This window comes from Mauremys mutica, chromosome 9, assembly GCF_020497125.1.
Source record: "Mauremys mutica isolate MM-2020 ecotype Southern chromosome 9, ASM2049712v1, whole genome shotgun sequence".
NCBI lineage: Eukaryota > Metazoa > Chordata > Testudines > Geoemydidae > Mauremys > Mauremys mutica.
The window spans coordinates 92,181,748-92,195,894 of record NC_059080.1 but is presented as its reverse complement, the minus strand read 5'-3'; the positions used below and the strand labels follow the sequence as shown (position 1 = coordinate 92,195,894).

General features: G+C 40.8%; 1 protein-coding gene across 3 annotated transcripts in view; it reads right to left on the bottom strand.

Annotated features, from left to right (window-relative positions):
- Window positions 1–14,147, bottom strand: part of NAALADL2 (N-acetylated alpha-linked acidic dipeptidase like 2) — a 907,975-nt gene that overhangs the window by 323,274 nt on the left and 570,554 nt on the right. For all 3 annotated transcript variants that reach the window (XM_045031272.1, XM_045031273.1, XM_045031270.1), the window contains one exon: window positions 10,498–10,648. In XM_045031272.1, the coding sequence (XP_044887207.1) occupies window positions 10,498–10,648 (151 nt within the window). The remainder of the gene's footprint in view (window positions 1–10,497; window positions 10,649–14,147) is intronic.

Below are 14,147 nucleotides of genomic sequence, written 5' to 3'. Positions count from 1 at the left end.
GCAACAGAAAAAATATGTTGATATTAAAAGCTGAGTTTGTGAAATACACTTCTTTGAAAGAACAAACAAGTAAGAGCAATACAGATCGTGTACAAATCAGAACGGCTTATAAGAAAACACCTTAGAACAGATCATCTTGCGTGTGCATGATAGACATTGTTAGACAATGCTGCTTTCTCGTTAATTTCTGCTCAACTTGCTGCTTCAAATAAGTGAAATATCACAAAGCAAAGGACAGTGAGGACAAGCTTAGGTACAAAGCAGCAAGTCTCTAAACCTACAGAATCATTAGATTCACTACAAATAAAGCAGGCATATAATTGCATCACATTCCAAGTGGTCCTATGTAAATACTGCAGAATAATTGACTGAGCTCAATTAAACAATACCACCCTATTAAGGCTGAAATGTCAAGGGGTTTTTATGATGTGCACCGGGCGTTCCATAACTGTTGCTATAGTTCCACAGTTCCACAATGAGGTGAACATGCGGTAAAAAAAATTTCAAGGATGGAGAGGAACAAGAAAACAAAGATGAACATTCCAGATGGAGTATGTACAGTACGTGGCTTTATTCGATAGAAATCAGCACAATCTATTTTGTGCTTCTTTTATTGCACGATAAATAAACAGGATGGCACAGGAGACAATTATTGTAGGTGAAGTTCATTTGCATTCACTTTCCCAGCCCACTCTCTATGGCTTTTAAATGTAAAGTTCAGCTTATTTTTCCTCCTTTTTAAAGCAATGTTCATCTTTTTAAAATGAAAGCAAATACATTGGAATACCTTTTTCCTAATTAACCTGCTTAGCTCATCTAAGTCCCACATCAGTTCTAGCCTTGCCCTTATGACACAATCCTAAACCGTCAAGTTTATAGCACAGTGGTAAAGACACCAGCGCTGCAAATTAAATATACTGTCTTGGCTACTGAAGTTTAACAGATATGCCCATAGCAAATGCACTGCACTAACATGCCTTCGGTCTCAAGCAGTGCAGTCAAAGAGCACTATACAGTTTTTTTAAAAAAAACACATTATTTATAAAACCAGAAGACAACAGAGGGAACATGAAAAATCAATATGTAAGACAGGAAATTCATTGCAAAAATTGACTAAAAGGCTTTGGTAATGGAGGAAGAAAATTCATTTACAAATGACAGGCAAAAATACTGTCTACTTATTAAAATCTAGAGCTCGTTCCTTTTGCAATCTCCCTCTGACCTCATGGTATCTGCATGTTGTGAGAGATGAGACAAGAGTATCTACGTGTTTTCTCATATTTAAGCCTTTTAGAACTGCTGAGTCATTCTTTGAGATAATGACTGCCTTTCTCTGGCTACCCCATCTGTGGAGTTCAAAATCATCAAGATGTATAAAAATTCTCTTTGTTTCTACATTGTAAAATTAATGCCTCAGATACTCAGAGGTACTGAGCACCTCCAGCTCTGATTGTCTTCAATCTCTGGGTGCTAGGCACCTGAGAAGATCAGTCTAATGTCCCGAGCCCTGAAATAATGAATAATTTTATTCTTCTCCCCATAGGTCTGTATCCAACTGCCATGGAAATGAATGGGAATCTATCTATTGTGTTCAGTGAGCGTTGAATCAGGCCTTATTTGAATACAAATTGTTCGCACGCAATGTGAGTATTCGATTAAAGCTGAACTTTTCCTTCCCAAATGCGACCTCAGGTTTCCAACCTCATTAGGAGTAATGGGGTACAAAATACTTAAACAATAAACAAAAGAAAAAAAAGTAACTTCCTCACTAGCAAATGGCAACTTTTACTTTTAAAGCAACTAAAAAGGGGGAAACATCTGGGGTTTTTAGATTTGAAATGTTGTGAGGGGTATATTGCTAGTCTCTAAAGTACACTAGGGCTAAATAGTGTCTCTAAAGTACAGTGGACTATAAAAGGTCAGAGGAGTTTTTAAACAGGGCTGGGGAAAAGCCAACAGTTGTGCGGGAGCCCACAGTTCAGACAGAGACATCCCTTGGGGGAGGATTTATTAAAGGAGAAATTCTATATCCTACTAAAGAGAAGAAGATTAAGGCAAACAATTAATTACTGACAAATTTTATAAATGCTTGCATACAAATGCTAAAAGCCTGAATACTAAAATGGGTGAACCTGAATGGCTGGCATTAAAGGAGGATATTGATATAATAGGCATCAGAGAAACTTGGTGGAATGATGGTAATACCAAGGTACAAAATATATAAGAATGACAGAGTAGGTCACGCTTGGGGGGAGGGGGGAGTGACACTAAATGTGAAAGATCTTGGAGTCATCATGGATAGTTCTCTGAAAACATCTCCTCAATGTGCAGCAGCAGTCAAAAAGCTAACAGAATGCTAGGAAGCATTAGGAATAGGGTGACCAGATGTCCTGATTTTATAGGGACAGTTCTTATATTTGGGGCTTTTTCTTATATAGGCACCTATTACCCCCCACCCCCTGTCCTGATTTTTCACACTTGCTATTTTTCTCCCTAATTAGAAAAGAGATAGATAATAAGACACAAAGTTTCATAATGCCACCATATAAATTCATGGTGTGCCCACACCTTGAATACTGGAGGTAGTTCTGGTCACCCCGCCTCAAAAAAAGATAAATAAGAATTGGAAAAAGTACACAGAAGGTCAATGAAAATGATTAGGGGTATGGAACACCTTCTATATGAGGAGAGATTAAAAAAAGTGGGATCATTCATCTTAAAAAAGAGAGGACTAAGAGGGGATATGATAGAAGTCATAAACTTATGAATGGTGTGGAGAAATTGAATAAGGAAGTGTTTTTACCCCTTCACATAACACAAGAACCATTTCAGCTAATGAAATTAATAGGCAGCATGTTGAAAACAAACACAGGGAAATATTTCTTTATACAACGCACAATCAACCTGTGGAACTTGTTGCCGGGGGATGTTTTTGTGAAGGCCAAAATATAACTGAGTTCAAAAAAGAATTGAACAAATTCATGGAGGATATGTCCATCAATGGCTATTAGCCGCGACTGTCAGGAATGCAACCCTATGCTCTGGGTGTCACTAAACCTCTGACTGCCTGAAGCTGGGACCAGATGACGGGGGATAGCTCACTTGATGATTTGCCCTGTACTGTTCATTCCCTCTGAAGCATCTGGCACTGGCCACTGTCAGAAGACAGGATACTGGGCTATATGGACCATTGGTCTGACCCAGTATGACCAGTCTTATGTTCTTATACAGTATTTTAGAGAAAGAGGCTCCTGTGACTAGTACCAAGATGCCTTATGGGCTGGAGTGGAGGAATTTTCTGGGAAAATGGCTTTTTATTGTAATGGTAAAAGCAAGTTAAGGCAGCTTTCAGTAAATTTTGACATAAGAGCTGTGTAAGGAGAAAATACAGAGTGGATTTATTATTAATAATGAATAATATTTATCACTTACATAGCACCTGACAATCTTCAAAGAGCTTTTAAATCAATGAACAATGTCTTGCAATACCACGGGGAGGCAAAGTAGTAAAATAAATAGTAATGCTTAAAAATGTACCCGAGGGCTAGATTGTGCAAATTGCATAAAATGTAACACATAAAAAGGGAAGGATCATCTCAGGGGGATCTCTTAGAAGCCTTCAGGACAGAATTCTGTCCTTGATTTATGTAGGTGACAATAAGGAATAGAGGCCCCTTACTCCCTCCTCTCCAATTGTGCACCCATATAAAGATTAGATACCCCTTACATACCTAAAGTATCTTAACCTTGGTATTTGCAACATTCTCTAAAAATACTGCAAGCACAGTTGAAGCTATCTAAAACACAACTGGCAAGTTTTTATGCGTGACAATTCTGTTATAACTCACTTTTTCCCCTTCTTACAGATTGAGAAAAAGAAGTGTCTTCTTAAGGTCACACAAGCAGGGGCAGAGAAACAATTAAGAACATAAGAATAGCCATACTGGATCAGAATAATGGTCCTTCCAACCCAGTGTCCTGTCTTCCGACAGTGGCCAATGCCAGGTGAAATCCAGAAACACTGATTCCAAGTCCTGTGCTCACGTGACAGCACTATCTGTACTTGACTGACAGTATCTGCCTGAAAACCTAACCCTGTTATTCTGCCAGATTATATTTAATGGATTTTGCCAATTCTCCATGTAAGGCGGAGAGCGGGGAGGTGGGCACAAGAGGGTATCGATAAGTCCTAAATTACGGGCAGAATAATCCTCAAAGAGGAAGCCTGCAAGCATACAAAATTGAGGATAAACCTTGGGCTGGATTTTGTACTGTTTTATTTTGAGTTCCTTTTCTGAATGGGCCAGTTTTGACTGGCAACAAGCTGTGTGAACTCTGTTTGGAGCAGGGTGTGGATGTCACCTGCTCACACTATCCTTTCTCTCCAGGATCCAGATGATGCAATCCTTGAATTCAGTGAAAGTTTTATCTACGTACTGTTCGAGGACTACGGGATTTGATCTCATATGTTTAAACAACACCTGCTTTATATCTTTATTTGGAAGATGTCGCTCTGTTAAATTTAGTTACTTTCCCTTGCTGCTTGTATGGTAAAAGAGGAGGTACTAAAAGAATGTGAGTAATGAAGATATACTGTGCTATATTGCAGTAATAAATGTCTCTGTAAACCATGCTGTTCAGTTCTCCATTCGCAAAGATTTGGTTGCTACTACCCAATTCCTACTACATGATAAGCGTCCAGAAAGCATTTACAAAATAACAACAGGAAAACCATCACCATCAGCACTGACACTTCTCTGAATAGAGCCGGTCAGAAATTTTCCAGAAGAACATTTCTCTTTCAGAAAATGCTCATTTGTCAAAACTGAAACGTTCTGAGGAAGGTGTTGATTTCTACAAAATTCTGACAGAAACCAGGCAGTTTCTGATGGAACCATGCATGGTATTATCCTGTCAGTTCACCAACCTGGCTCCTTAGCAGCCCTCCTGGTGAGCTGATGAGAAGCCCAGAGTCTGGAAGCCCCGGTTCCTAGCTTCTCAGCAGCCTGCCGGGCAAATTATCCCAGAGCCAGCGATCCCAAAGCTCCCAGCTCCTCAGAATTCCTGGCTCCTAGGTTCCCTGTGTTGCCCAGTTTCCCACATGGCAGGTTGCCGAGGCCTTGGACAGATCAGAAGAAGCCTCAAAAATATTTAGAAAAAGGTCAAAATGAAATGTCATTTTGACTTTTTCTAAATGAAGTTTTGGAATTTCTGTTCCTTGGGGAATTTCAAAATTTCATGTTTCATTTGATTTTGGAATGACAATTTTTTTAAAAATTGGTGTTACCCATGGAACAGGAGTTCGAGTGTCTGGCCAGCTCTGTTCATTAATAATCTCAGCAGAGAGGTCAAAGCCTGAATAGACATGGAAATTAAACTGGTCTCTCAATCCAAACGGGTCCCTGGACATAGTTTAAGTACACTGGAAGGATAAAGAAGAACATCTCCAAACCTTGCTCTTCTATCAGAGAAAGGTGAGGAAAGAGAACGACAAAGGTGACTATTGTACCTATTCTGTGAATAGAAAACCATGTTGTTCCAGTAATGTGGATAGAAGATATCAGTAACTCTAATGCTCAGACAGGATATTCCATGAGAATGATGGAACTGATTCTACCACCCTTAATCACTTTATGTAACACATCACTATGCATGCAATCTCATTTAATGTGAGAAGAGTGGGATCTTATGCGAGTGGGCACATGGGGGAGCTATTTGCCATTTCCCTATACCAGCTGCAAATTATGTCACCACCACCCCGTGCCATTTCAGCTGCACTGACCAGCTCACTGGGTGTGGGGGGGAAACTGAGTCAATGCATCAGTCACAGACCCTCCCTCCCCTCTCCTTTCCCATCTGCTTACTCCTGTGTGCCCATACCTAAGGTCTAGGTAGCCCATGCAGAGTATAAGAGGTGGTGAGTATTAATTCCCCTTACACCTCTGCACACGAGTCGTTCACATCACACACACACACACACACACACGCCTTTTGCTTTATTATAACTGATTTCGATCACACCTCTGTTTTATGGCTCACGTGACTAGCTGTGTACAGGGATCTGAAGTACAGAATACTTCTGAACAGCTTATATCTCTTTTCTTTAGTGCTATAATTTCTCTGTGAAATTCTTGAAAAGAACATTACACTGATACTCCTCTCAATATAGTAGGATTTTATTAAATTGAGCTGTTATATTTCAGCATTTAAAACTGATAGCCGTTTCTATCATGCTTTCTGAAGAATTCTTCATGATATAATTTCCATTCCCCCACTGCATAGATAGGAATTCTATTACTGAGTGCCTTATCTTAGGCACAGGGTTCTTACTGCTCATAGCATGGACACTTTACTATTTACATACTAAGATTGACAAATAGGTTCTGTCCGTATCTTCGTTTACTGAGCCATTTTTCTGTCTGAATGCAGATTTGGTTTGAAATGACTCTGAAGTACAGCAATAGCAAAACCAAACATATCTCTGGCATAGCAAGCTGGGCAAGAGAAAGTACAGCATTCAAAAAGTGAAAATGCGAAAAATGAGAAGGCAAACTCATCATGCTTCTCTGTAATGCACTTTCCTATGGTCCCCCTCCTGCCTATTGATGTCCCCAGAGCCCTCGCAACTCCCTAGATCTCATGTTTCTTCCACTGCAGGGCTCCTTAGCCCCCAATTCCTAAATCCAAGTCCCAAGCATTGAACCCCTCAAATTCAAGAGTGACACAATGTAGACTCGAAGAAAGATTCCTGAGAAATAGACTGTCCTTGAAAATCAAAACCAGGCAAAGAGGACAGAAGCTGACAAAAGCCCAGAGGACAAATGGCTGTTATAGTGGAGAAGCAGCAGAACCAAGATTAACAATGTCAAATTAGAAGCCAAGGACATCGTAAAGGGCCCAAAAGATGCAAACAAGGCAGTAGTTATCTTTATAGAGGAGCATCAGGACGACTCCTTGCCAAGCTATGTTGGTTGCCCTTTACAGGCAGATAAAGGGATTGTGCCACTTACAGGTATGAGGTACATTCATCCCTCACCCAGCATATCATTATTGGTACCAGGGGAGGCTCCAGGCCCCAGCACGCCAAGCGCATGCTTTGGGCGGCATGCCGCGGGGGGCGCTCTGCCGGTCGCCGAGAGGGTGGCAGGCGGCTCCGGTGGACCTCCCGCAGGTGTGCCTGCGGAGGGTCCGCTGGTCCCGCAGCTCCGGTGGACCTCCCGCAGGCATGCCTGCGGGAGGTCCAGCAAAGCCGCGGGACCAGTGGACCGCGGGACCAGCGGACCCTCCGCAGGCACGTCTGCGGGAGGTCCACTGGAGCCGCCTGCCGCCCTCCCGGCGACCGGCAGAGCACCCCCTGCAGCATGCCACCCTGCTTGGGGAGGCAAAATGTCTAGAGCCGCCCCTGATTGATACATCCTAAATTAATCCACATACTGAAGCTCTTCATTTTGTCTCCGTCTTCATAAAAGAGCAGGATTGAGCTGGAATTTTTAAAGAGCCCAGAAGTCTAGAATAATCAATTACATAAATCCTATTAAAAGTGGTGATTGACCTCAAAAAAATGATCCTATGAAAGTCAAAACTTTCCTGAAAGTTTTGTTCTAAAGAAAAAGTAACCACTATAATATTCTGGGTAGAGTTGGGACAACTTTCTTCCCCATAAATAGTAAACTCATCAAAAATGTATTTTTGGAACACTGAAACTTTTCACAAATTCGGTCCAAATTTGGTGAGCAGTTTTGGATTATAAACAGGTCAAAAGGATTACTTTCAGCCATTTCAAAACAAAATATTTCAAAATTTTTGTTTCAAAACAGTATTTCATTTGGAAATTTAACTAATATTTTTTAAAACCACACACACACACACACAATGGGAGAGAATTAGGAAACCCCCCAAAATGATCTGAAATGAAAAAAAAAGATTTTTTGGATTGAACAGAATGTTTCATTTGATCCTTTTGGCAAAAATAAAAATAAATAAAAAAACAACCAAGAAAATTCAGTTTCAATTTAAAACACACCATTTTTTCCAGTTCAGCCTCTAAATAATAATAATAATTTAAAAAAAAAACAAGTATTCATTCAGCTCTAATTCTGAGGCCAGGGAGAAATTTATTTTGGGGGTAAGAAGATTCACTATAAACAGAAAGAGGCTGATCAGCACACTGTACATATTATGTAGGTCTTATTAGGACATTTATTAACTTTGCACCCATGTCATTTAGTACAGTGGCGGCAGTAGCGTGCAAAGATTTGCTTAATCAATGATTACTTTTGGATCACTCATAGGTCTACAGGTTTCCTACTAAAATGGGATAAAGTCTGCTGCAAGATTAATCAGTTTTCAGTTACAAATTACATTAAAATCCCCATGCTCTTTTTCCTTTACAGATTTTGAAGTTTTCGCCAAAGACCATTCCTTTTCTGTTCTATCTCATGTGTGTTACACTTATCCCAAGACAGTAATGGTAACAGTTTACACTCTCCCCTTGGCAATGAATAAAGTGCAGATGGTATCCTCCAGACAATGATGTGCTGCCACAAAAATCCCCACCTGTAGTCTGTGATAAACTCAATTTACCAGGGGGTATGTGCTGTGCTTGCAGGGAAGAGGGATAAGCATCTGGACAACCCTGAGTATTTGTCCCCAAGATTTTTTTTAAATACCTGACGTGATATTACAAAGGTAAAACATTTGCTTTCCAGACTTATTTGTATACAGCCCAGACACAAGTTAATTCTGGCCAGGGTGATTTATTGGCCTTCAGAGAAGTAGGAAAACCATCAGAGACAGAGAAACCATTCCAACTTGCTCCACCACTTGGTGACACAGCTTTTAACAAGAGGATCCCAAGAGTTCTCCTCAGAATCCCTTCAGTTTATCATTGCATCCAGATTATCACAAATACATGCATCTGACAAAGTGGGTATTCAACCACGAAAGCTCATGCTCCAATACGTCTGTTAGTCTATAAGGTGCCACAGGACTCTGCTTTTACAAATACTGATGAATGTTGTTTAGAGACTTAAAAACAGGTGCAAGATACATTAAGGATCTAGCACAAATCATCAACGAACTTAATTCTCTCTGTTCCTCTGTTAAGGTTATCAGCTTTTTTTCTTGCATTTCCCCCCGAAACTAGAGATTGGAATCTACACAACCCAAAAGAGCATTTAGTGTAACTGTCAGCAAAACAACAAACAAGGTTTAGACAATAACCCGGCATCCTACTATCAGCGTATCAGTTGTAATTAACTTTATTTTTCATGTAGCGTAAATGAAATGTTATGCACAGTCAGCCAGACTGATAAACAGACCACTCTTCACAGGGCTTCATGAAATGATTAAGAATAAAGCTCAAAGAGTGCTACATTTACTTGTGTAGTTCCCACGGCAGTTCTAGGTCAGGTATAGTGAGACACTGAGAAAATGTGCAATTCCTTTCCCATTGAGCTGTCAAGGCATTTCATGATGTGAATAGCTAACACCCTTCTCTGACAACTAGGCCAATATTTCTATTTTCTGCCATTCTAGTCATGAAGCATCTCAGCATTGCCTCAGTTGATGTAGTGCCAATTTGAGTCAGCCTTAGGATGTCTGTGTTAGTAACTGGACCCAAATATTCTTGATGAAGCTTTGTCACAAACTCATAGCATGATTCTTAATACTTTTTTCCATCTAGCTAGATATTAAAGGAGGTTGTAAAGCAGAAAAGATAGCAGACAGGCAGAACACATATTCACTGAACTGATAGAACGTATAGTCTGATATGCTGCAGGTAGAAATTATTTTCAAAACCATTGTTGTGGCACACTAACATTTATGTTTAATTAACATCTTTTTTTTTTATTTCAGATATTTCAAGAAATGCATTTGCCCTTCTATCACTTAACAAAGCAGAAGTTCATTAGCTGAAATGACCAGCTCTGTTCAGGTAGAATTGAAACTAGGCAAGTAGGACATATATCATATGAAAGTGTTATTGGCAAAGATTGTACAAGAGATCATTGCTATAACCTTTTCTGATTACACTGCACTTACATCAATAGCCAAATGCCCCCAACACCCACAACATGCCAGCACAAAGCCCAGTATGTAATGGAAATTGCTTCATTAGTGGTGGCCAGATCCTGGAGAGCCCAATTCAACACAAACTTTTGAGCTGTGAAGGGAATTGCTGCACAGTGGCTCTCTACAAGGATTAAAGGTGGAGTGTGAATGTACTGACAAAAGCCAGCATGAGGAGGTGTGTAGTCCATCTACTCCTACCAAGAGTCTGCAGTAGCCTTTGGATGTCATTTACACAACACTATAGCTACATCTAGGTTATGAGAGTGGATTCTATCCCTTCAACCATGTTGCTCCTCTGTGCGAAGCCCTTTCACTCAGGGTTTGTGCCTGAGATCAGGATTGGGCTTATTGTTTCAGCTCATGTATTATTTACAAGCACATTTAAAATGCCATTTAACTGGACAGACCTAGAATAGTACTTACCAATACTGGGATAACCAGGTGTCGATGGGTCTCCTCCACTGTTTAGGGAAACCATGAATGCTTTATCACTAAGATTTTGAGTCTTTGGTAAATCGCAAGGATCAACATAAAGAAGGACGCCTCCAAACCCCGCCTCTTCTAACAGAGAAAGCTGAGGAAACAGAGAAAGAAAGGTGACTATTAACAAAAAGCTTTGACACCACAACACAGTAGCTTCTATATTAAAAAAATAAGAAAAGAAAAACAAAGTGATTTAACTCTGTTTCCCCACATTTACCTAAAAGACATTTTTGAAGCATAATGGCAAAAATAAGCTCTCATTTAAACATAAATTATACAGCACATGAAATGAATTGATCTGACAATATCAACCTAAAGTCCATCTAAATTTTGCAAAGTATTGTGTTGTAACTACATCACTTAGGCCCTGATTCAGCAAGGTATGGAAGCACATGGCTAACCTTAAGCATATGAGCAGTCCTGTAGAAGTTAGTCAAATGCTTATGCACATAGCTTAATTGGGGCCTTGTCAATTATATGTCATATTTTAAATACCTGGAGTAGATAAAAATAATGCCTTCATTTTGAAAATTAGACTTCATTTTGCTTATATTTTAAGAGAGTTATACTATGTGCACTTAGGAGTTGATATATAAACTGACAGTTAAGATTGAAAACTGGGGGGAAAATGCTGGTTCAGAAAAAAAAAATGTTGCTCTTGCTTTTTTTAGTCTCTCCAAAGTAGTGTTAACATGATGCAAAATGCTGCAAATGTCAACCTTTCATTTAAAGGGGGAGGGGGGAATGTCTTCCAGTGGCCAATATGTAGGCATCACAATGTAAACAGATTTGTTTCTGCCCAGATAAATCAGGCCTCCACTAAAATGGTCTCTCTTAATTTGCTCTAGAGATTCAGATTCTAGATTCCTTCAGTAGCACTAAATCAATAATGAGCTGTTAAAAAATGTAACAAGGAGCTCCTCTAGAATCCAGCACATCAACAGGTGAAACCGTCTATTTCCCAACTGTGGGTGCACTGGGACGCTGGTTGAGGAATAATCCTACTTGGATTTTTGAAAAAAGGCAACCTGACTTCTGGCAACATCACCAAGTGGAAACCTGAAGTGGGTGAGGGGCATGGGCTCAGGTGGTCAGTGTGAGGCCTCTAGGGTGACCAGATGCACTGAATGTATAGGGACAGTCCAGATATTTGGGGCTTTTTCTTACATAGGTGCCTATTACCTCCCACTCTCTGCTCTGATTTTTCACACTTGCTATCTGGTCACCCTAGAGGCCTCAGAGGAGGACCACAGCTACAAGCTCCATCCCAATACCAGCTCTGCAAATAGGAAGATTGACATGCCTCTATAAAGGATGGGGTTTATTGGGTTGTTTTTCTGACAGGTGAAATGGCAGATGACGCAAAGAGGAAACTACCCTGGGAAAAGTCATGGGAGCATATCAGTAGTGCTGGTCAGAAAAAAAAATTGACAAAACAGATTGTCTTTGGAATTTGCCAATTTGTCGAAATCAAAACAATCTGCAGAGATGGTTCAATTTCAGTGAAATTTGTCTGGAAATGAGACAGCTTTGGAAACCTGCCTTCTTTCCTGCCAGCTCTCCAGCTGCACTGCTGAGGAGCCTGGGCTTACAGGATTCACAGCTTGGGGTCAGCCAGCAAGCTGAACTATCCTGAGAACGCCAGGGATCTTAGAGTCCGTAGCTTCAAGGCAGCCATCCATGCAGATGGTCTCTGATCTGGAGACCCTCAGGCTTTCCCTTCTGCAGAGAATTATGAAATTTTGGGGTTTTGTTCTGAACTGGACTAAAAAACAAATTTCAACATATTGAAATCCTCCAGGAAACCGAATGATCTTTCGCCACACAGCCCTATATATCAGCAATGGACCGATCAACCTGTAGTATGTCTGAGGCTACTCCGGCATTTGAGAGGTGTGTCACCAAAGCTGGTGTTGCACTCTTCATCACGAGGCTCTGCTTTTCAAAGAGAGCACTGTTTATTCGGGGAACTCAAACCGTCTGCTCTAAGACCTTCTTGCAGACAGAGACCTCCTCAGTTCCCAGCCACAGGCCAGCCTCCTCTTGCAGCAGCAACACATACACTGAACACTCTACTCCGAATTAGCTCACTCAGTGTTCCCCTATCCCGTTCTTAAAAGTGCAGCCCCCATTTCTCTTAGTATATATTTTATATCACCACTAACAAAAATATATACAATAGATAAATGTTCAAAATTATTACTCAATATGCACAATTTGGATCTATTTCTAAAACATCTGTTCCAGGGACCTCACACTGGCCCTTTGTGTTTTGGCCTCAGAGTGGAAAATGTTTTTAGTGCCCACTGAGTGGCTGAGTAAAAACACAACACAAACAAAAAACAGTTGAGCAATTTGATGACTACCCTGACTACTCACCTCTAAGGCCAGCCCTGCATTCTAACTGCACATTGTCAATGGCCTTTTGCGCAGCTATTACAAGATGTCAGGAGTGATTGCAAGTGTATTGGCTTTCTGGACTGCAACATCCTGTTTTAGGGTTTGTTACTGAAATCTTGCAGTATGGTAACCTTTCTCCATCTGAGGCCCTGTGGAACCTCCCCTTAGGCTGGGTGGGGGGATCCGTTAGCATGGGGCGGGCTTTGCCCGCCCCGTTTCCCAGAAACCCAATAGATACAGGGATGCTCTGTACAGTCCTGGCAGGGTAGGGTGACCAGACAGCAAGTGTGAAAAATCAGGACAGGGGGTGGGGGGTAATAGGACCCTATATAAGAAAAAGAGCCAAAAATCGAGACTGTCCCTAAAAAAACGGAATATCTGGTCACCCTATGGCAGGGAGACGTTCCCCGTATCACACTTCCCCACGAAGTAAGTTTTTACTGAATTCAGCCCTTAAGAACTAAATATCTTATTTCAGTGCCAAAATAATGATTTCTCCAAAAGTTGCTGTCTAAAGTGTATTCCCTCTGAGAATTTGTGATAGTTTTATACGTAAGGAATGAAGATTTATGAATTCAAGTATCAGAGGGGTAGCCGTGTTAGTCTGGTTCTGTAGAAGCAGCAAAGAATCCTGTGGCACCTTATAGACTAACAGACGTTTTGCAGCATGAGATTTTGTGGGTGAATACTTGCATCCGAAGAAGTGGGTATTCACCCACGAAAGCTCATGCTGCAAAACGTCTGTTAGTCTATAAGGTGCCACAGGATTCTTTGCTGATTTATGAATTGTTTCTCTAAAACTAGGTTTTACTGATTTGTACATAAGTACAGTAGCTTTAGGCAGGCCCAGAAGGATTACAATAGTTTTCTAAAATTCCGCTTATTCTGAGAATATCAAATACTGTTCCCCATTGACTAGCACGTCTTTTGCTTTGCATTGTGAAACGGTGTGTCTGGTGCCAGATTGGGGGTTGAGTGGCTGTGGATCCATGTTTGGGGATCTGAGATTGGCATCTGGATTCTGAATTCTTGTCCCTCACTCGGGAACAATAGGACCTGGGAGTGGTATAGAGGTGGGATAATGGGTGGAGTGCCAAATGTTGTCTTGCAATCACCTTTCTGATAGCCAAAACACTGAGTCATGGGAGGGGTCTTTAATATGGAGATTTGGATGTAAGTCCTATGAGAAC